Here is a 24,794-nt window from a genome sequence, read left to right as displayed (position 1 = left end):
CTGAACAATTTGCTGAAGATATACCCTGAAGATACTGGGAGAAAGGCCACGTCGGCCCGTCAACCGTTTGGCGATAAGTGGACGCCGGAGTGTGAACGGGCCTTCCTGAACTTGAAGAAAAGTCTGACTGAAGCACCAGTGCTTGCATATGCTGACCCAGAACAACCGTATGTCCTGCATGTGGATGCCAGTCTCAATGGACTGGGTGCTGTCCTGCATCAGAAGCACACCGAAGGTCTTCGGCCTGTAGCCTACGTCAGCCGCAGTCTGACACCCAGTGAGCAGAGATACCCCGTCCACAAGTTGGAGTTTCTGGCTCTCAAGTGGGCGATCAGCGAGAAGCTCCACGATTACTTGTACGGTGTCACCTTCGAGGTAAGGACGGATAACAATCCCCTCACGTACATCAATACGTCGGCCAAATTAGATGCAGCCGGCCACAGATGGCAGGCCGCCCTCAGTAACTACCGCTTCTCCTTGAAGTATAAGCCGGGGCCATTGAATATTGGGGCGGACGCCCTCTCCCGAAGGCCAGGACTACTCGCTACCCCCGATGACGAGGAATGGGAAGAACTTCCCGGCCCCGGAGTGCGGGCTATGTGTAAAACTGCAGCCATAGTTAATGACCAAGTGGCCTTCTCCGAGTTACGAGTGGCCGACTCCTTGGGATGCCAGTCGCAGGCTGTCCCCGCCGCCTACTGCGACCCAAAAGGGATGCACCTCACGCATGACAAGGTGTTCCGGTGGAAAGATCTGGTAGACTACCAAATTCGAGATCCGGTCGCTAGTATCATCCGGCACGCCGTTGAAAAGAGGAACCCAGCCCTTCTGAAACGTGCGCCCAATGACTTGGTGGCCTTACTCATGTGAGAATGGGACAAATTTGAAATAGACAATTGCTTGCTCTATCGGGTGGTGCAATACCACAACCACCCGGATAGGAGACAACTAGTCCTACCTAAGAACTTACAATACCTGGTGTTGAAGTCCCTACACGATGAACACAGGCATCTCAGTGTAGAGAAGACTTTTGGGCTAGTCCGAGACCCGTTCTTCTGGCCCAAGATGCGGGAAGCTGTGGAACAACACTGCCGCCGTTGTGCCCGGTGCGTTCAACGCAAGACGTTGCCTACCAGAGCAGCTCCCATGGCCCATCTGAAGAGTTCTGGTCCAATAGACTTGGTGTGTATGGACTTTTTATGTATCGAACCTGATAGCCGAGGTATCGGTAACGTGCTGGTCATCACGGACCATTTCACCCGATATGCACAGGCCTTCCCCACAAAAGACCAGAAGGCTATCACGGTCGCGAAAGTTCTATGGGAAAAGTTCTTCGTTCATTACGGTCTTCCAAACCGACTCCACTCCGACCAAGGGCGAGATTTTGAGAGTACTCTGATCCGAGAATGACTTAAAATGCTGAACGTCGCCAAATCCCGGACGACTCTGTACCACCCCGAAGGAGATGCTTTGCCTGAACGATTCAACAGGACCCTGTTGGACATGCTTGGAACTCTGAAGGGAACGCAGAAAACTGAATGGAGTCGTCACGTAGAAACGTTGGTACACGCTTACAACTGTACTCGCCATGAGTCCACTGGGTTCTCCCCGTACTTCCTCATGTTTGGGCGGGAGGCAAGACTCCCCGTAGATGTGCGTCTTCGAGTCTCAACGGATGGGATACACAATGCTACCCATTTCAAGTATGTGCAAAGGCTAAAGGACAGTTTGCAGCGAGCTTACCAACAGGCTGAGAAGTCTACAGCTAAACTGAATGCTGGCAATAAGAGATGATACGACAACAAAGTCAAGTATCGAGAGTTACGTCCTGGGGACGCTGTGTTACTTCGTAATTTGGGAGTCCCCGGAAAACATAAACTGGGAGACCGATGGAGAGATGGCGTATATGAGGTAGAGTCACAGATGCCCGGCCTCCCGGTCTATCGCATCAAAGACACAGACGGCCGGGTAAAGGTTTGGCATCGTAATCACCTTCTCCCTATCCCCCAAGTGGGAGACGAAGAAGAAGAAATACAGGCCACACCGCTCAACGGTGAGTCCGATCTATCAGAGGTGGGTCAAGGGACTGTAAATAACGAGACCCACTCTGAAACTCCTGAAGACCCTATGGAGGGACCCTCTCAAAGGGACTATTACACAGAAGGGGCATCTCCCGGAGGAGCTACGGGTAAGGGGCCCCGTATGCCAATGCCTACTAAGGTGGCACCAACAGGCCAGCCTTTGGATCCACAGAGCCCGTGCTTTGTGCCTAACAGAGACTGTTCAGAGACATTTCTCCCCTCAAGGGAAGAGGCTGAGCCTCAGGACTGTACTTATTACCCCCCAGGGGGAGTTGCTGAAGAACAACTCCGTAGGAGCCAAAGGGCCAGGTACCCTCCAACTCGGGTAACCTATGATCAAATGGGGGCACCCCATTATGAGGCTCAGCAGTGTTCTCGGAGTAAGATACAGTCTGTGATTCTGATGCTCACCGAGTTATGCAACCTCGTTTAGAGTTATACCTGTGCTAAGTTATATATTTTATTGCATTTTTATTATATAATTTCTGTACGGTTTGAGTTAATTATCCCAAGCGAGGTCGTTGGGGTTTTTCACCAGGGGGAGGATGTAGCCAGGTCCCCCCGTGGTATAGTTGCCCCCCCCTTCTGCCAGCGCGAGCAGCATGTACCTGGGAGTTGCGGCCAGTTGCCGGGAACGCGAGCGGAGCGGTTGCTAGGCAAGCAGCGGGCCGGTTGCCGGGGACGCGATCGGGCCGTTACTAAGGCCGCGGTCGCGTTGCGAGGGTACCGGCGGCTCGGGAAGCAGGGCGCCGCCATGTTCAGCGCTGTTGCGCATGCGCAGGAGGCTAGCTAGCGCGAGAGGCCCCCAAACAGCTCGCGCGTGCGCAAGGCGGGGAGGACAGCCCCCAGGGTGCACAGGGGCAGAGCCACATGATGCCAGGGAACCAATCGGAAGGCCGGATTCCCCTGCTTCCAGTTAGATACATTTCGCGGGGTTTTGGCAGCACGCAGGCACTCAGGATCCGGACCAGCTAGGGGTAAGAGGTGGATGCAGGGGTCAGTGACCCTCTGCATTAGGCCAGCAGCCCCCAGGCCCCCAGTTAGGTCCTGAGTCACTTAATAGCTTGTGGAGTATAGGGACAGGCCCTAGATAGGGATACTGCCCCATTTATTGGTAACTTAGTCAGGGACACAGTGCTAAAGCCGTGCGGCCCTGCGAGGTGGGTTCTGGGCTCAGAACACCATCAAAGACCCTGGGACTAAGGTGATATTATCCGCGCTGGAATTCACCCAACGCGGTGTGGAGGACAACGTCGGATCGGGCGGATCTCCAGTGATATCGCGGTACCCGTGGCTGGAGCCCGGGCAGGTAACCTGCAACTCACGTGCACCAACCAGGCCAATCACCAGACATAGTGGCTGCGCAGTCACACATACACATGCACAGTGGTATTTGACTTTGGGGGTGCGAGACATTTGGGTGGGGGTTACTGGACACGGGGTGGGATCACTCTGTGGGAGATTAGCGTCCGCCGTGACGCCAGAGGTGGTAGCGTCCGCCGTGACGCCCAGAGTGGTTAGCGTCCGCCGTGGCGCATGAAGGTTGTGTTGATGTATGTAGATATAGTTGGTTATGCAGTAAAGCCAGTCCTGTTTTACATTCGTTCGCTTTGAGTGGTTGTTTCCTGTGAGGGCCTCCTCCCACTCCGTTGGGATCCCTCCCAGGTGGAGGCGTTGCACCTAGAGATGTATAAGATGTATGTACCCCAGGTTCCCCGTGGCGGAAGCTCAGCCCTCCTGTGAGCCAACAGGTAATGCACCACACCTGAGTAACCTTGCATGTTCCTACACCTCCACAGTATTATCTGCGAGTGGGTGGGCGAAAACCCGTTACACAAATAATACCTATTCCCTTTAGGGAAAGCTAACTACACCATAGCTTCCGCCCTCACTAACGGCATGGCCAGCTAAGCTGGTTCCCAAGACAAAAACATGCCCTGGCATACGCCCCAGTGTAACACAGCCTCTGCATACAATAATAAGGGTGTTGCTTATCTTAGTCCTTTTGGAGCAGACGTCCCTGCTTCCTAGGGGAACTGAGCCCCACGTTGAGCCCAGAGAAACTCCTCTGTAGGTCCTCTATACCAGCTTCCGCAGCTTTGGAGAACTTCTATATCCCCCCTTATCTGGGAAAAACAGTCTCTGTCGAGCAGCTCCTTGTGTCTTTTAAAACACATCCTATTCAGTTCATTCAGACAGCCTGATTAACTCCATTAGTTAGCAGCTGCTGCTGGCTTCTCTTTAAGGAATTAATGCTCTGTGGACTGGAAAGCACACTTACTGCACTGTTCCAGCTCCTAGAGGACATGTAAGAGGGGACTTATACCTATTCAGAAATGTGCCTCTAATCCAGCAGTGTGGTGGTTAACTGCTGGTAGACAATTAACCAACACCACCTGGCTGATTACAGGTGTCAAAAAAGCCTGCCTCAGAGACAGGAAGGGAGATTTTCCTCAGTACACAAGGGTGCTGACAAGAGGAAAGAGGTCTTGAGCAGAAAAGCTCTGCTGAGATCAAGACAACCCAGGGACTTATATTCCTGGACACAGAGGACCCAGGAACCTACCAGAGACTGACATAAGGGCCACCTGCTTTAAGGTATCTCTTGAGACTTTGGGGAATAGGGTGGTAATGGGATTATCCTTCCAGCCCTGGAGAAAGGGACTGGGGAAGTAAATTAGCCCTTAAACAGGTCCTGTCGTTTGTTGTTTTCATATGTTTTGCTGTGTTAAAAGGGACAGGCGCAATAAAGCCTTATTTTAATTTCACCTTAAAAACGGTCTCCATTGCATACATCTGCACACATCTCTTACAGGACAGTAATGATATCACAAAATATATATATATATATATATATATATATATATATGTCACTCCTTGACAAAACGCCATAGTGGGCGTGAAACATGTAGGAGGAGGAGTTTTGTCATTTTATGTAGTTTTCATTAAAGACTTTTTTAACCTTCAAATCTGGTGAGTTCCCCAACTTCTTTTCATAGCAAGCGGTAGTCCACTCGATCATTTTTTGTTTCTGTTGCTGCCTGGATCGGAGGACACAACCAGCTTCACCATTGTTGCAGGAGGAATAGATTAGTGGTGACACCTTGTGAGCGTGCGGCTCCACACCACTTCATTTGGAAGGAGACGGGGGTAAGGTGAAGCTTCTCAGGGGGTCACACAGCCTGGTGGGAATCCAACCTCTCTGCAAGTACTCCGCTTCTTATACCTTGCCTAACCCCTTGGTTTTTCTCCCCTCTTCCTGCATCTATTCTTATATGTACTGGACATTGCTATTATCAATTTAAAAGACGTTATTTGATTTCACTTACCTTTTTGCTTTTGGAGCTGATATTCGTTTTTTTTGCTCTCTGTTACTCTATATAGCCTACAGTATCTCAAATGAAAATTAGTTTGTACAATTCTTTAGCTCTGTCATCTGCCTGGACTGTCTCGGGTTCCACCCCATTATTTTGCTCTTTGCAGAGCTCAGTGCAAGCTGCTGCACAACATAATGTATTTTCATGCAGTTTGAGATTTCGATGAGCTCTGTGCAAGCCCAGAGGGAATTGTTGGCCTGTCATAGGCCATGTACTGTAGTGATAACTCATCTCTGCTGTTAGTCCTGAAGGAACCTTCTCTAAGAGAAGGTGGAATATGTTTGCAAATGGTCCCAGATAATACTATGGAGCCTATTCTAGAAGCTCCAAAATGTGACAAACCACTAAAGAGCCCTTTAGAAGCAGATTTGCATGCTTTGCTATTCTGTAGGCTCTTATCGTATGTCCAAAACATGTCTAAAAGGATTTTTTAGAAGTGGTTTCACTCTGGCTCTGCCAATCTGATCGGTTTGTCAAAAAATCCTCAAACGTGCATTTTTATTTACTAAAGCTGCTACTCTAGTAGCTCCGTTATGCAAATCACTTCTATAATCTCACTTTTTTTCATGCCACCTCAAGTGTGGTGAGATTAGTATTGCGAGTTACATACAGAACCTGAAATATGGGTTTGTCTGAGAGAGCAAAATCCATAAATCAGATTAGGGATGGATCTAGCACCAACTCAGGTCATTCCGCTTCTAAAGCAAATACAATCCATGCATTTTGGCTGTTAAACCATGCAGTTTGTGACTTTCTATAGAAGCAATAGAGAATACATTTTTTTCTCACATTTAATTCCGCTACTTCTGAACATGCCAAACTGTGTGATTTGACAATGACAACTTTGGAGCTATTAGAGTAGGCCCCTATGGCTTCTAGTGAAAATGTCTGGTTTTTAACTCCTTTCCTAACAGTACTACAATGAAACTGAGTTCATAGCAGTAGATATTAAGTGCATTACTTGTCAACAGTGTCATCTTTTTTATATAATGAATACATTCAGATGGCGCGTTACTTCATCCTTATGCACCAGTTTTGCTTGTAATGCATTATAAAGCAATTTGCATGAGTTTTGATATTTACTAAGTGTTGCCACGCCATATGACACATTCCAACGCTGGAAGACACCTTACAGCTCATTTACTTTAATAGGCTTTAAGGTGTCTTATGGTGGCAGGTGTCTTATGGAGTAGCACTGTTTACTAAAAAATGGACCAATATCTATAAAACATAATGTCCTTAGGAAAACTCCCTCATAAGAATTCATGCAGTGAGAAAATTACCCTCTTGTATTATGTAAAGAAAAGTCCAGATTGGGGGAAGTTTTCTTGAGAATTACTGGACCGTAAGACTGTAGGAAACGGTGCTCTCACTAATATCAAGTAAAATAAGTCTTCTATATCGATTATGGTTGGTAGTTTCTACGATCTCGCTGAGGCAAGTTAAAAAGTGCATGAGAAAAGAGCTGCCAATGGCCCATGCATGCTTAATAGTGTCATATCATGTTAAAAGAAAAGGATTTAGGGCCTCATGCAGTAAGCCCCGATACAAAATTTTCGGCACGAATTGCGAAAATGTTTTTTTTGGGCGATTTGCCCTCGCAGTATTCAGTAAGGGCCGAATCCTTCCGATCCCTGCTGAAGCACTGCGAAAGCAAAGCTGCCGATGAGCTGTGGCGATACAGCCTGGCTCCCGATAAGGCTCCCGATAAGCCTTTGGTGCCGATAGATGTTTGCAGCTGAGAGAGACAAGCCGCTCTCTCAGCACAAACTTCGGCACCAAAAAAAGTATTTAAAAACAACTTTTATTCATAGTGTACATGTGCAGGGGGTCTTCGGAGCTGAACCGCGTTGGTTTGAGGTCCGGGGACCCCCTGCCCCCCGAGATACAGGCCCCTTTATGAGGTGCCGGTATCCCTCGGCGTTTAAAGGTCCCGATCACGTGACCGCGACCTGTAAACAAACCAGAGGGATACCGGCACCCCATAAAGGGGCCTGTATCTCGGGGGGCAGGGGGTCCCCGGACCTCAAACCAACGCTGTTCTGCTCCGGAGACCCTCTGCACATGTACAGTATAAATAAAACACACACACATCAATAAAGACTCGTTCCTTACCTTGGCGGCTATGTGCAACGGTAATGAAGCAGCATGAATGTCTTTTTAATTATACTGTACAGTGAGCAGGGGGTCCCCTGAGCTGAACCGCATTGCTTTGTGGAGCAGGGACCCCCTGCTTCCCGAGTTACAGGCCCCGGTATGTGTCATCGGGTGGCAGTGTCGCCGCCATGTTTATAGCGTCCCCGCAATAAACATGGCGTCCACACTGTAACCGATGGCCCAAACCGGGGCCTGTAACTCGGGAGGCAGGGGGTCTCTGAGCCACAAATAAATGCGCTTCAGCTCAGGGGGCCTCCTGCTTCCGCACAATATTATTAAAATACATTAATGCTGCTTCATTAACATAGCGGATAGCCGCTAAGGCAATGAAGGGGTTAACGCATAGTAGCATGTTTATTGGGGACAAATGCCCCCAATAAACATAGCATCAATACACAACATACAGTATAGTAATGGGCAGAATGACTATTATCCACAAATGGATAATAGTGCAGTTGTCCATTTACAATACATACACAACAATAAAGACTTTAAATACATATAGCACTCACCCATGTCCCACTGCCACGATGAAGGCCATCCTCATCTTCATCCTGCCCATGCCCCATCCGCTTCTGCAAAACAAACACAAGAATTACAACATCCAAATTAATGTCCCCTAACCCCTTAATCACCATAGCGGTTATTAACCGCTACAGTTATTAAGGGGTTAAGCCACCATCACCCACATACCCTCCCCCACAAAGCCCCCCAACCACCCTCACCCAATACCCACAGGGGAGTCCTACCAAATACCCTTGGGCCTAATACCCCCTCCCCCAGCACATACAGTACAATAATGTGCCAAATAACTATTATCCACATAGGGATAATACATTATTTGGCCATTATTAAACACATTCAATAACGTTAAAATGTAAAGAAAATTGTACTAACCTCATCAATAAGAAGTCTCCGTCGCCAGCATCATCCTTGGGGTCCGTTGCCAACATTAGAAATAGCCACAACATTTGAATATCATTAACATAACACTGAACCCCTTAATCACCTTATCGGGTACTAACCTGAAAGGTAATTAAGGGGTGAAGCCATCCTGCAATGCCTACAACAGTTATGCATAACATCCTCAGTGAAATTAAAACCAATTGCCTAACCAAATTCCATTTAATCATTCAATCTGTAGGCTCACATGCCTCATAAAACATTACAGTGTATACATGTAGCATAACATGTAAACTGCATGTACACGCTGCAAATCAATGTTAACAATACAATAATGCCACTCAAATCGCCATACATCACAAGAAGTATATTATTTAATACAATAAACTCACCATCAATGAATTACCACACATCAATTACATCCCTAAACAATTAAAATACCATCCATACCAATTACACAATGAACTAAAGCTATCCTAACAGAGAACAACTTCAAAACATAGTCAAAAGTACACCAACAATTACAATATAATAAAGCAAGGCTTTCCATATCCTACTGTACGGCCTGGAAGCCCAAAACTTACATCTGTCTAAAAATAAAATACATTTAGCACACATCAATGCATAGCCACAATGATTAACAATACAGAATTAGAAGCTTTAACAACACTATCATTTCTTACCCTGTATATATATCTGTACACATACATACAGACATACATACAGTGGGAAGAAATGATATGCATTGTAAAAAATGAAAACATGAAAAAGCAACACAAAAAACAGTTACATTAAGTACATTTCTTTATTTAACTTACCATTACTTGCCCCCACCGACTCCCGTTGATCAGCTTACTCACGAACCAATCCACGACACCATCCACGACACCATCCAGGAACAAATCCACGAACCAAACCAGGAACCAATCCAAGAACAAGTGCAGGAACCAATCCAGGAAGCAAGCCACGAAGAAATCCAAGAAACAATCCACGACACGATCCAGGAACAGGAACCCATAAAAGAAAAAAACATAACAAATTAAACATTAAAATAATAAAACATGACAATCAAGGGTTGTACTAGTTTTATTCTTAGTGAATCTGTATTACAATACCTTGTTCCGGGGTCTTCTTGACGTCCGGTGCCACGCCCTGGTCTTCAATCTTCAGGAGGAGGTCCGTCCTCCTCGGCATCTGCCTTCAAAATGAGACGACATAGGCTTTTAAAGGCCTATGACGTCACATTTGTCGTCATATGGTTCCCACGGCCCTGATTGGGCCGTGAAAACCATGTGTTTTGGCCGATGTAAAAAAATTGATGACGTCACTTAAAGGCAATGCCAGCACAGCCAATCAGAATGGCTTTGCTGCTATTGCCTTTAAGAAAACGTCATGAAATGACACATGGCCGGACTCACATGGTACTTGAACCAATCAGAGTAGGGATGGAGTTCCCACGCTCTGATTGGCTGGCTTACCATGTGAGTCCGGCCATGTGTCATTTCATGACGTTTTCTTAAAGGCAATAGCAGCAAAGCCATTCTGATTGGCTGTGCTGGCATTGCCTTTAAGTGACGTCATCAATTTTTTTACATCGGCCAAAACACATGGTTTTCACGGCCCAATCAGGGCCGTGGGAACCATATGACGACAAATGTGACGTCATAGGCCTTTAAAAGCCTATGTCGTCTCATTTTGAAGGCAGATGCCGAGGAGGACGGACCTCCTCCTGAAGATTGAAGACCAGGGCGTGGCACCGGACGTCAAGAAGACCCCGGAACAAGGTATTGTAATACAGATTCACTAAGAATAAAACTAGTACAACCCTTGATTGTCATGTTTTATTATTTTAATGTTTAATTTGTTATGTTTTTTTCTTTTATGGGTTCCTGTTCCTGGATCGTGTCGTGGATTGTTTCTTGGATTTCTTCGTGGCTTGCTTCCTGGATTGGTTCCTGCACTTGTTCTTGGATTGGTTCCTGGTTTGGTTCGTGGATTTGTTCCTGGATGGTGTCGTGGATGGTGTCGTGGATTGGTTCGTGAGTAAGCTGATCAACGGGAGTCAGTGGGTGCAAGTAATGGTAAGTTAAATAAAGAAATGTACTTAATGTAACTGTTTTTTGTGTTGCTTTTTCATGTTTTCATTTTTTACAATTCATATCATTTCTTCCCACTGTATGTATGTCTGTATGTATGTGTACAGATATATATATACAGGGTAAGAAATGATAGTGTTGTTAAAGCTTCTAATTCTGTATTGTTAATCATTGTGGCTATGCATTGATGTGTGCTAAATGTATTTTATTTTTAGACAGATGTAAGTTTTGGGCTTCCAGGCCGTACAGTAGGATATGGAAAGCCTTGCTTTATTATATTGTAATTGTTGGTGTACTTTTGACTATGTTTTGAAGTTGTTCTCTGTTAGGATAGCTTTAGTTCATTGTGTAATTGGTATGGATGGTATTTTAATTGTTTAGGGATGTAATTGATGTGTGGTAATTCATTGATGGTGAGTTTATTGTATTAAATAATATACTTCTTGTGATGTATGGCGATTTGAGTGGCATTATTGTATTGTTAACATTGATTTGCAGCGTGTACATGCAGTTTACATGTTATGCTACATGTATACACTGTAAATGCAATGTTTTATGAGGCATGTGAGCCTACAGATTGAATGATTAAATGGAATTTGGTTAGGCAATTGGTTTTAATTTCACTGAGGATGTTATGCATAACTGTTGTAGGCATTGCAGGATGGCTTCACCCCTTAATTACCTTTCAGGTTAGTACCCGATAAGGTGATTAAGGGGTTCAGTGTTATGTTAATGATATTCAAATGTTGTGGCTATTTCTAATGTTGGCAACGGACCCCAAGGATGATGCTGGCGACGGAGACTTCTTATTGATGAGGTTAGTACAATTTTCTTTACATTTTAACGTTATTGAATGTGTTTAATAATGGCCAAATAATGTATTATCCCTATGTGGATAATAGTTATTTGGCACATTATTGTACTGTATGTGCTGGGGGAGGGGGTATTAGGCCCAAGGGTATTTGGTAGGACTCCCCTGTGGGTATTGGGTGAGGGTGGTTGGGGGGCTTTGTGGGGGAGGGTATGTGGGTGATGGTGGCTTAACCCCTTAATAACTGTAGCGGTTAATAACCGCTATGGTGATTAAGGGGTTAGGGGACATTAATTTGGATGTTGTAATTCTTGTGTTTGTTTTGCAGAAGCGGATGGGGCATGGGCAGGATGAAGATGAGGATGGCCTTCATCGTGGCAGTGGGACATGGGTGAGTGCTATATGTATTTAAAGTCTTTATTGTTGTGTATGTATTGTAAATGGACAACTGCACTATTATCCATTTGTGGATAATAGTCATTCTGCCCATTACTATACTGTATGTTAGGGGGGTATAGGTGTTGTTGGGTATATATATATATATATATATATATATATATATATATATATATATATATATAATTATTTAATTATTTATTTAATTCGTTATTGTGGGGCTGGGGTGTGTTTTTTTTTATTATTGTGGGTAGTGGGGGTGTGTGAAGGGGGCATTAGCCCCAACGGTGGTTGTTTAGGGCTTGCGGGTGGGTAGCGGGAGGCCTTAACCCCTTCAGGACCGTAGCGGTATTAACCGCTACGGTCGTGAAGGGGTTAAGTGCCCCCGCATCCCCCCCGCAAGTCCTAAACTCACACCCAGGGCCAAATACCCCCCTCACCCATCCCTGCTACCCACAATAACGCTGGCACGGTGGGTTAACCCCTTCATTGCCTTAGCGGTTAGCCGCTAAGGTAATGAAGTGGCTTTTAAATGCCTTTTTCCTGCCTCGGATGCATGCCGGGGGGCTCCGGTGCGGATATCAGCTCCGGAGACCCCCGGCATCAATCACAGGCAGGAAAAAGGGCTGATTTTTCCTAAGTGTCGCCCTTGCCGATGCTTCTCCTTCAGCAAGTTGCCAACTTTAGTTGGCGGGCTGGATTGGCCATAAAATCTCCAATCTGGCCTGCCGATCAGCACCAAAAAGCTGATCGGGGCTTACTGAATTCAGGCGGGAAAAAAAAGTCCCGATAAGTGGCTTATCGGCAGCCGGGTGGCGAAAATTTTTTTTTCGGAAGAAAAGTTGCCGATAATTCCCACTTATCGGGGCTTACTGAATCAGGAGGGCAAAAAACGGCTATAAAATGCCGAAAAAGCCTTATCGGGGCTTACTGCATGAGGCCCTTAGTCTGACATTGGACAACAGATAGTAATGTGGCACTTTAAGCTTGTTCCCTTTTCAGAGATATGTCTAAATGTTGTTTGAATATACTGCGTTAAGCAGTTTACACAGTCAAGCATGGACCTATTCAAGTCTCACAGTTTTAGAATGCAGAGACAGCTACAAAATTCAAGCTCATGAGTCAAAAAAACCGAAACAGCTGTTGGTTCCTTCGAGATTTGAGGCTCACGGTACTGCATGTATGAAATGAGAAGTACCGTATTATACTATCTTTTAAGCTTCTTGTATAAAAATGTCCTTTTTTTTGGCAGACAGAAATACATCTGTTATATTCTGTTCAAGATGAGTTCACAGCGTCCTACAGTACAGAGCCTTAAGCTGCCTGCCCTGCCTTTTCTTTATAGTGGCCCTTAGAATAAGGACATACTAGTATATCATAAAATGCCAAGCATTTCAGACGACTCAAATAATCAGCAGTGACAGTTATAAAATAGGAAATAAATGAAAAAATAAAACAGATTAAATTGAATGTTACCCAGAACAATAACAGTAACCAAAAAAAGAGTATAAACACAAAACACTTTAAAGCTACTTTACAGTACTAAGGGACGAGGATTTCGCACAGTACATACAATTGTGGGAGAATGTTTTCCAGCATGAAACCAAACGAGGGTTTGGTGTTGGAAGGACATACTACAATTTAGGTGTCTGCTGCTTCATATTTGTGGACATAAATTACAGTGCAGCATGATGAAAGGAAAAGAGGACAGTACCTACTACAGTATTCTCCTACAAGACATTGCTTCATTCTTTCTAGTGAGCCTCTCCTGCACACGTCCCAAAACAGAGAACCCTGGATATAAGGAGGAAAAAAGCCATTCCTGCATTTGACTGCTTATGGCCGTGGAAGTACACCAATCCAGACTCAATCATTTTTCTCAAACACCTCCTACACATAGCTTATTGAACAACTGTTCCTTGTGTTTTGAAATAGGTTACCGTTACTGCATAACTCTTGCATAAAAAATTGGGGTTTAATGTACAGAATTCCTAGAAATTAGGGGGTAGTCAGTCTAACTTCTAAGTGTAAATTGGATGTCAAAAACACAAAATGGATGTATTTAAAATGCACAAATAGTTCAAAATCCCCCAGTAAAATTGTGTGAATATGACATAAAAATAGACGTGTCAACTATCACTGATTTTACTGAACTCACTTATTTGATGTTTTTACATTAGCTGTCTCGTAGACTTTAGTTGAGTCTTGCTGTTAAAAAAAACACAATACTTTTCCATTAAAATACAATTTTTGACACAGAGCCCTAAAATCTCACTGTTTTCAGTACTTGGTGGTTGACCTTTCAAGAAAGAGCTCCTTTGACATATGTGTACAGTATGATGACAGATTGAAAGCATCTATGGCAGAGAAAATAAATGAGACAGGATAAGGTAAAACAAAGGGGTAAACAGGGAGAGACAGAACCCCAAGGAGAGCACTCAGCCAATATGTTAAAGCCTAATGTAATAAAAACCTAGTGAAGGTGGGTGGACTGTGAGTGAATTAAAACCACAAACTTTAATGGAGTCTTAACTCTTAATGTAAAATAATGGGGGAAACACTGTAGGTCAAGTCAATACTTATGATAACCAGTGTACAGCGAATTATTAATAAAAATGGACAAGGTAAACCACAATAAAGTCTCTTAACTGTCAGCCCAGAGTCTGGGATATGGCCGCACGATACCACTAGTGGTATAAAGTAGATCCTAGGATAGTGTTAGTCCAGAAACAGGTTACGGTAAGTATCTAGTTAATACTATGTCACATGGCATGTGTCAGCATAGTGATGTCAGTACTGCCTGTAACAGTATACAGGTGTGACTGTTTGTATTATACAAATTAGGTATATTGTACATGTATAGGTGACACATCAAACAGAGTAATTTATCTGTGCAGATAATGTAAAAAAGCCGTACCTGTTTGCAGTGGATCTATGTATATGAAAGCCACTCAGTGTAGGTAGATGTTGTGCGGTGCATGAGTGTTGTCCCTCAACATAGAACATACACATACATACACACCAAGACAGTGTCAGTATTAATCTAAAACAGTACACAGGTAGTGCCTGTTAACATGGGTTGTGGTGGATTCACGAAGTTCATACACTCACATACATGTCAGATAAATATGCAGACCGAGTCAGTATTAGTCTAGAACAGTGCACAGGTAGTGCCTGTTAACATGGAGTGTATGGGGAATCACACAATACTTGTGTCCATCAAACACCAGACATACCTCCTATAGGGGGGCTGGGCGCCTTCAGCAACATGCCAGGAGCTCTCTTATATCAGCCACGGTGCGTCTGGTGATAGCTTAAAAAGTTATAATTCGAGAATCGGTAGCTCAGCCATACAGCTGAAGCTACTGAGGACAGGAGGCGCTCCGACCGCCAGCGCGTGTTCCGCCCCTCTGACGTGATGACGTCATCAGTTGCCGACGTACGTTTCGCTCGTACTGCTTTGTCAAGGCTGGGTAGCTCGAATTATAACTTTTAAAGCTATCACCAGACGCACCGTGGCTGATCTAAGAGAGCTCCTGGCATGTTGCTGAAGGCGCCCAGCCCCCCTATAGGAGGTATGTCTGGTGTTTGATGGACACAAGTATTGTGTGATTCCCCATACACTCCATGTTAACAGGCACTACCTGTGCACTGTTCTAGACTAATACTGACTCGGTCTGCATATTTATCTGACATGTATGTGAGTGCATGAACTTCGTGAATCCACCACAACCCATGTTAACAGGCACTACCTGTGTACTGTTTTAGATTAATACTGACACTGTCTTGGTGTGTATGTATGTGTATGTTCTATATTGAGGGACAACACTCATGCACCGCACAACATCTACCTACACTGAGTGGCTTTCAGATACATAGATCCACTGCAAACAGGTACGGCTTTTTTGCATTATCTGCACAGATAAATTACTCTGTTTGATGTGTCACCTATACATGTACAATATACCTAATTTGTATAATACAAACAGTCACACCTGTATACTGTTACAGGCAGTACTGACATCACTATGCTGACACATGCCATGTCACATAGTATTAACTAGATACTTACCGTAACCTGTTTCTGGACTAACACTATCCTAGGATCTACTTTATACCACTAGTGGTATCGTGCGGCCATATCCCAGACTCTGGGCTGACAGTTAAGAGACTTTATTGTGGTTTACCTTGTCCATTTTTATTAATAATTTGCTGTACACTGGTTATCATAAGTATTGACTTGACCTACAGTGTTTCCCCCATTATTTTACATTAAGAGTTAAGACTCCATTAAAGTTTGTGGTTTTAATTCACTCACAGTCCACCCACCTTCACTAGGTTTTTGTTACATTAGGCTTTAACATATTGGCTGAGTGCTCTCCTTGGGGTTCTATCTCTCCCTGTTTACTCCTATTTACCTTACCCCTGATAGCAGCACCTCCATAAGCCTCATCCAGCAAGCAGTAGCGAGGGTATCCCTTCCCCCTCCACCTCCCCTTTTTCCCCTCATTCTGTTCGGTTAAGGTACAGTAAAACAAATGCTGGAATTCACAGCTCCAGGCGCACCTGCCTGTCGCCCTGCGTTTTAGGAAGTGCCATAGTTACAATCTGAAGACTTTGTATTTACAAAAGAGCTTTTATTTATTTGGTACTGGACCTCGATCTGGGGTTACTGCATTGACTTATCAGAGTGTGGTAAATCCCCCATCCTCCGACCTCCTCTAATACGTCTAAGCAAATCAGAATGAAGCTATACATTTATAATGATAAATTAAAAGCCATAATGTTACAAAACACAAAGAAAGGAAATAATCATAGTAGGAAGCATATAAGTAATTGTTAAAAGACTACATTAGTTCAACAAAAAATCTGCACACTTTAACTGAAATGTACGGATAATGCATTAAATAAAGAGAAGCAAATACTTGCCGTACTAAACAGTCCTACATAGGATCAAATTAAATTGACAGTGATGTGTTTCATAATATTAATACTACAGTAGATTGGCTGTCCCACTATAAAAATTAAAATAAACAGACAAGTACATACTGTAAGTATTGTTAAATTGTTGAAAGTCTGGAATTTATTCATTATTATCACTTACAACAACCGCTCTGAAAGGTGAATGATTGTCAACTTTGTTTTCTCCATTTTAATGATAAGGTAATCAGATTTATGCACAGCTCTTGAATGACAAATAACCAACTAGAAGGAACAAATAGTAAAATAAACAGTAAAACCCATCCTACACATCAGGTTACAATGTTTGCAAACATTGTCAAGAAAACTTCCAAAGATATTTTAAAAATACTTTTGACTTCTTTTTTGAAAAATGTTCAGAAATCAATCTCCTTGTGTCAATTAAACATATGTCTGCCATTAATTCAATGTTGTCCTATGCGGGACTGCACATTAGGGACTGATTCTAGATGTGCCACAGTGGCCAATCGCGCCATTTTTGGCCGAAAATCCTCGAAGTGAATAAGGAATTTCGCAAGAAAACGGCCCGATTGGCCACTTTGTCACGCACAGAATCAGCTATTTAGTTATTTACAACCAGGTCAGAATGTATCTGAAATTATCTTACTTTTAAAACTGCCTACTTTGTCTGACATTTTACTAGTGCATCAACAAATATTTTCAATTCTTATCCAGTTAACATTCGGCTAGGCTATGAATTAGTTGATACAGCATTTATAACAGTACATACAAATTCAGATGTAATGTGATGAACCAGCAACTGAATACACAACTCAAGTGCTTCCCCCATACTCCTTAATGCACTTTGTTTAACTATGTCATGCATGTTTTCATATTATGACTCACATGGTAAAGACGTCAAGTGTGTCCCCAGCAGTTCTTGCCATTTCAAAATAGGTCTGCAGAATGTTGACCGTGCCTGAGAGCGCCTCATGACCACAGCCACAGAACAGTGCAACCCCAGCGTAGAGCAGGATGGTAGCAATCAATGATGCATAGGGAATACCCCCAAGGCATTTTATGCAGCATTCGAAGCAACCTTCAAAAGAGAAAAAAAAAAGATGCAAGGTGAAATTGGCATATATAAATTGTGAATCATAACAACAAAGCACAGGGCATAGATTAAACAATGATATACTATACTTTAATACTCATATTTTTACTTTTAATTTCTCTTATACCTATTCAATATATTGTATCCTAATATGTCACACACCTTTTTGTTTTTCTACATAAAAGAGCACATACATACAAGCAAACTTTTACTGATTTGTAATTGAATGCTATATTTTTTAATTACAAATTCTCAGATAAAGTAATTGGGAAATATTAGTGATAGTTAATGTGATTGTGATGTGCCTATCGAGTGGAAGCTCCCATTGACTTTATTGCACCAATCAGTACTACTGTAGTTTAAAGAGTGACCAACATTGAGTTTGTTGTGATCCCTTGATGTGTTCTAAGATTACAGGTATGGTAGTTGATGTTCTATTTTTTTTTATTTTTTTTTTTTAAATCCTAGGCAGTTTTGTCTGAGTTTAAATCACACTGTGAATAATCCCCTTGATTGAATGTATCTGATCATAAATGATTTTGCCAGTCATTATTTAATTGCTAACCACATAATTTAAAATTCCCAACAAATTCTGATGAGTCCACAAGCAAATTATTTCAAGATAGTTAGCATGCAAATTAGATTACATTATATCCAGATACACCATTGATTAAGTATAATGAAGTACATCTACAGTACATTATAAATGCAAAAAATAGAACACAGAGAAAACACTAGAATCAAATATAAAGAAATATACAGCCCCATCAGCACCAATACATAGGGTAATGTGGGAGTTGGTGCAATATACCATCAAAGTATAGTAACAGAAGTAGTGATTATCTCACAGATACATGGCTCTCTACAAATATCTGCAGTTTGTTGAATGGTTTTAGCAGATACACATAAAACATATTATATTTAACAATGCAGTGCTATGAACATGTTTCCTTTAAACAGTACAATCTTCATATACAGGCATACCCCGCATTAACGTACGCAATGGGACCGGAGCATGTATGTAAAGTGAAAATGAACTTAAAGTGAAGCACTGCCTTTTCCCCGCTTATCGATGCATGTACTGTACTGCAATCGTCATATACGTGCATAACTGATGTAAATAACACATGTGTAACAGGCTCTATAGTCTCCCCGCTTGCTCACAGCTTTGGTACAGGTAGGGAGACAGTATTGCTGTTCAGGACGGGCTGACAGGCGCATGCGTGAGCTGCCGTTTGCCTATTGAGCGAGATGTACTTACTCGCGAGTGTACTTAAAGTGAGTGTCCTTAAACCGGGGTATGCCTGTACATATAATATAATACAGATGTAGCAAGACTAACACTTCCCGTGACTGTGAGATGACAACTGAGTGAGTACTTTGTCTGCGGCCAAGCCATGGTTCGTCTGCGGCTTAGCTACGGTCAGCAGGAATAAATATAACGATGTTGGTGCAGTTCAGTAAGTGTGGCCGGCAGGTGGCGCAATGAATATCTTCGTCTATGATACTCGGTAGCCGTAATGTGGCCGCAGGCGGTTTGCATATTGCAAATAAATGCCAGGGATTTACAGCTGATGCTTTGCGGCACCGAGAATAATAAGTCTCGCTATATCTGCACTCCTGTACTTAAACCTGATCATTTTTGTTCATTCACTGCATAAGGCAGATGGTGCATTGCACACAGTACATTACAGTATCTGTTCTCGCATGCCAGGAACAACTTCAAACGTGTTTCAATACAAGATACAATGTAGAAATGTCTTGCTTTAAACATTGGCTTTCATTGTTTAATGACCTTGTACTTTTAATCAGAAGTACTGTAGCAGGTTCACACATTATGTAGACTCAAAACACTATGGATTAGGCAAATACGAGACAAAACCTGCCTGCAATTATGCTTTTATGATATATTGTGCCAGACAAGACAGTACTTATAGAGGGCAGCTCTATTGACATCTATGAGTATATCGCTACAAAGTACCCATTCTAGAAAAAAACAAAAGGGCTGAAATAATTCTATTTTCCACAACTTGAGCATTGATGATTGTTTTATTGTAATAACGCGCCCCAGCAAGAGGGCGGGAACTGGGCACTAAACACGTTATAGATTGTATGTTTCATAATGGCAACTTTTGAAGGAAAAAAAGATTGAATAGGCTTTTCCAAACCGATCACTCAGATCTGTTACCACCCTAGTACCTGCCCCCATCTTGGTACCTGTCCCATTACTATTACCAGTATGGACCAACCAACTCCGAAAACTACATGAACCTAGATCCCAATGACATGATCGAGTCAAACAACTGTGGGCAGCGCACCGCTTTCATCAACTCATACAACTTCTACAATGGGTTACTGTCACCCAATTTTCAGCCTCTGCCCTAGATCACAAACTACATTAATCTGTACGTGTAAAAGTTTAACTTCAAATGTTTAAATAGGCTAACAACCTTTATTAATACATTGTTGTCCCCTTCTGTATTTATTCATTCAAAGACCTGCATGTGTATAAACAGTGTACTTTAAGCATTTATTTTTTCTTGTTTAATAATAAGTAACAATCTCACAATTATTTTACAGAATGAGACAGTCAAAAGAAGATGTCAATTGAAGTCTAATAACTAATAACATTTTCATCTTTTTCCTACTACCTTGTGTTACTTGTATGTTATATTCAACTTTATTTTAATATATATATATATATACATCTGCCTACCCTGCATTGCGCTGTGTTGGAGAAACCAGGACTCCCTCTCACTATACACTTTGGAGGAATGACACCTGCTGTAGATGAGTAACCATTAGAGATATATTTCTCTACCATGCTGATATTTTAACTCCGTTTGTGAGTGTGTTACCTTACATTTTTCAAGTTTGGCATTAAACATTTTAACGGATTCACACTATGGGGCACTCGCTTCTCTTATCTCTTTTCTAACAGATTCTTGTGGATACAGGATATCCTATAAAAAGCAGCAAACGCACCCAGGAATACCAACATTTTCTGTGGACTTTTTACCAAGTATCATTTATATTATATGCCCACTTGTATGTTTGCATAACAATTTATATTTATGTATATCACTTCAACAAGGTTTTATGTTTGATCTTACTGTTATACTATTGTTCTAGGATAAGACATACAATCTTCCATTTATCAAATAGGTCTATTTAGTGCTGATATTGTTTTTTTATTTATATATATATATATATATATATATATATATATATAATATATATAATTATAATTAATATAATTAATAATTATAATATAATATATAATATATATATATATATATATATAATAATCGGAGTAGGGACATAGAGACTATTATAATTTTATACTCCTTCACTACGGTGGCCTCCAGGAGGAAAAAGTCCTAGTGGATTGGAGGAACGCGTTTCACTGGTACAGCTTCCTCAGGTTCTCTGTCAGAGAGCCTGAGGAAGCTGTACCAGTGAAACACATTGCTCCAATCCACTAGCACTTTTTTCCCCCGGAGGCCACCGTAGTGAAGGAGTGTGGGTGGATTTCAGCGGTGCGTTCCAGGAACTGCTGTCTGGACGCGGAAGCAGAGAGTGCCCTGATGTGACCAGCCCCTCAAACTTTGTTACTCCGAAAGGGAGTTTTTAGATGTAAGTTTTTACTATTGTCTATATGTTAATAAATTCTTTGTGGTTTACTTCCACTCTCTGCACTTTTACTGGTACCTGGGGGAAGTCCGATATATCCACAGAAGAAAAAGCCACACAGGATGACAAGCAGAGACCTTATGATTCCAGAGGAACAGGAAAAGATACCCTTGATGATCCCATACTCACAAAAGGCCATGTGAGTAATTCTTATTTTGTTTCTTTGATATTGATATTTCACTGACCCACCCCTGTGTAGTTTACACCCCAGGAGGTGCATTGACTGAGGTTCAGTTTCTAAACCTTGTGCATCACTGAGGTGTGAGGTAAGTCTGGCTACACTGTTAACCAGTCTGCCTTTTAATTTTATTATTTAGCCAAAAAACCATCAGCATACTTATTATTGATTAGCGCTCCCCTTGTTTTTTTTGTCTTTCGCAGCAATAGTAAGCTGAAACTTAGCAACGAAACCAGTTGGGGAGAAGATCACCATAGTGGAACAAGTGGACAGGCAGCGCCCGGCTCAGATACAAACCGGCAACAGTACGTATAACAGGAGCATCCAAACCTCTCACCTGACCCCAGCAAATAAGCACAGGCAGGAAGGTATATCCATAGTATCACCAGATGTTAAATGGTAGATACCTGTACATTAGTAGGTAAATTGTGTATAAACTAAATCTCACTTCATTTACGTCTGGATCTCCACCACACAGGTTTTAAAACAAGTCTTAACACTGAAATATAATGTATTTCTAAAGCAGATTAGTAGAACAACCACAATTATTTTTTATTCCAGTGTGCTAGTAATAGATTTACAGATATAGCACCATGGTCGGGGGTTACCCAGTGGTACTTGACCATGGCAATCCCTGGCTATGCAGAAAGCAAATGATTGATTAAGAGGCAGCCACTAAAGTTGCATGACGCTGTCACCAAATGCTTTTTTTCCAGCGGCTCCAGGGAAATAGGGATAAATCTCATAATAGGATATTATAATGTACAATATACTTATTCATGACCTATTCTACAATTTAGTAATGCAAATCTTTGTTGATCAGTTTCATCTATGATAAATAATCACTATACTATTGAGTTTTATATAAAAAAAAATCTCAGTTTGCACTCTCCAGCCTGAAAAAAACTCTGACCACTTTTTTTTAAAGTTAAGACTTTTTTATGCATGTCTCACACACTTTCCCGTTTGTCATTTCATATCATTTTGCACACAGATAATGGGAAAATGGACAAGAATGGATGCCTTCCAGTTCTATCTACAGTACTTAGGTGCAGTAACTATTTGTTTTGACCTGTTGCACTGTCTGTCTCCAATCACTTAAATCTCTGAATCTTCAGCAAATTAGAGCTAGAGATGGGCACATTTTTGACCCGTTTTGTTAAAACAAATCCATTAGAGTAAAAAAAAAAAAAGCCACTGTTTTTATCTTTATTTTTTGAGTAGTTGATAATACGCAATTATAAATGAAAGTTTGCACATTTGGAAAAAAAAAGTTTTCACATTTTTAATCTTTTCTAAAATTAAAAAGAAAAGGTATGAATAAAATTTTGACAAATTCACCTCTCGCACCTTAAAGGTCTGTGGCCGATTTCACAAAGGATCAGCAGGTTAAGTGGAGATTATTTATCACTACTTCTATTTTATCTACAGGATATGGTAGTATGGACAAATACATCCAGAAATACACAGATTTTATTGGTAAATTGATCTTTGCATATAATAAAGTAAATAGCATGTATTGCATGGCTTCATAGTAACGATGTCGCCCTATGATCTGTCGCACTCTCCTCACGAAATCCACTGCAGACACTTTTTTTCAGCTGTGTGCAAGCACTGAGATTTAATGGCACAGCGGGATTAACACAGCAGGGTTCCCTGTTCTGAATGGGACTCGCACTGTGTGAATCCTACCGGGCTGCACCTGTCTTTAAGAGATGCACACTAAGGGGGCTATGCTCAATGGCTTTGCGTTCTGATTTGGCCAAAATGCAGGTTCGTTAAAAAGTGAAGCTGGGGACGCGATGCACTAAGGCCTTGAGGCCATTTTTTAACGTACCTGCTCAAAATAGCTCAAAACAGCCACAGCGTACGTGATGCTTTTTTCCCCCTGCTAGCGTTCTGAACCTTTACGTTCGCTAGCTGATAGAAAAAAAAGCTGTCTGTAACATTTGCATGGAGATTTGCTATCTCCATGCAAGACTGTTACAGGTGATCCTACACTAAATAAAAACATTTTAATAATAGTGTACATGAGCAGGGGGTCTCCCAAGCTGAACCGCATTGGTTTCAGGTCCGTGGACCCCCTACTTCAGGAGTTACAGGCCCCGTTATGGGGTACCAGTATCCCCACCATGTTTAATTTCTCCTGCGTCATGGCCCACGTGACTGGGACATTTAAACAAAGCAGGGAGATATCGGCACCCCATAATGGGGCATGTAACCGGGAAGCAGGGCTCCCGAGGCTGAAATTAATTCAGCTCCGGAAACGCCCTGCTTCAATACTGTGTTATCAAAATAAAATAAAAGCAGCTTCATTGCCTTAGCGGCTAGCTGCTAATGCAATAAAGGGGTTAAGCCAGAGTGCCTTTTTGGGGGGAGAAGGAGTGGGTGAAGGGGGTAGTTGCCCCAGGGTGGGTGGTTAGGCCTACCGGGAAGGTTTCTGGAGGGGTTAACCAGTTCATTACCTTAGCAGTAGTAACTGATTCAGATCCTGGGCCCCCTGCTTCAATACAGTGTTATTAAAATACAAGTCGCTCGATCGCATGTTAGAGGCACGCAGGGAGAGGGCCTGATTCAGTCTCACTCAGTGCGCGTCTCTTACAGACAGGTGCTGCCTGGTAGGATTCACCCAGTGCGAGTCCCATTCAGAAGGTGGGACCCCTGTCCCATGGAGGGTCCTCACTTTTGCACACTGTGTTCCGTCCCATGCCCGTGGGAGCTGATAGATAGAAAAGACTGCATCGGTAGCTGCTTCCTCCTATATCTTAAACTGATAGAACAACTAAAATGACCTATTTTCAAGTTGGAGGGTCTGCAGAATCAAATAATTCATTACATGTAATGTCCTTTCCTGAAAACTTTTACAGTTATCAATGAACAAATAATACACATTTTTAAAATTTTCATCAGCTCTGTTATAATTTACCAACTTTTATTATTGAACAAAACGTTGTTATTTTAACAAGCTAGGACCCAAACGTTCTGCACTATTAGTATATCCCAAGGGTGCGCAAACCTTTGGAGCTGCGCCCCCCCCCCCCGCCTGCTCCCTCCAGTGTTCGCTACCC

The 24,794-nt window shown here is 42.5% G+C and overlaps 1 protein-coding gene across 1 annotated transcript in view; it reads right to left on the bottom strand.

The window, feature by feature from the left end:
- The window catches only part of GPM6A (glycoprotein M6A), a 195,766-nt gene that overhangs the window by 64,462 nt on the left and 106,510 nt on the right, over nt 1-24,794 (bottom strand). The window contains exon 2 of the mRNA XM_075611133.1: nt 17,648-17,840. Coding sequence (XP_075467248.1) covers nt 17,648-17,840 — 193 coding nt within the window. The remainder of the gene's footprint in view (nt 1-17,647; nt 17,841-24,794) is intronic.

The sequence above is a fragment of the Ascaphus truei genome, chromosome 1, assembly GCF_040206685.1.
Source record: "Ascaphus truei isolate aAscTru1 chromosome 1, aAscTru1.hap1, whole genome shotgun sequence".
NCBI lineage: Eukaryota > Metazoa > Chordata > Amphibia > Anura > Ascaphidae > Ascaphus > Ascaphus truei.
Note: the sequence above shows the minus strand (reverse complement) of the source record. Positions and strands in the feature narration are given on the sequence as shown.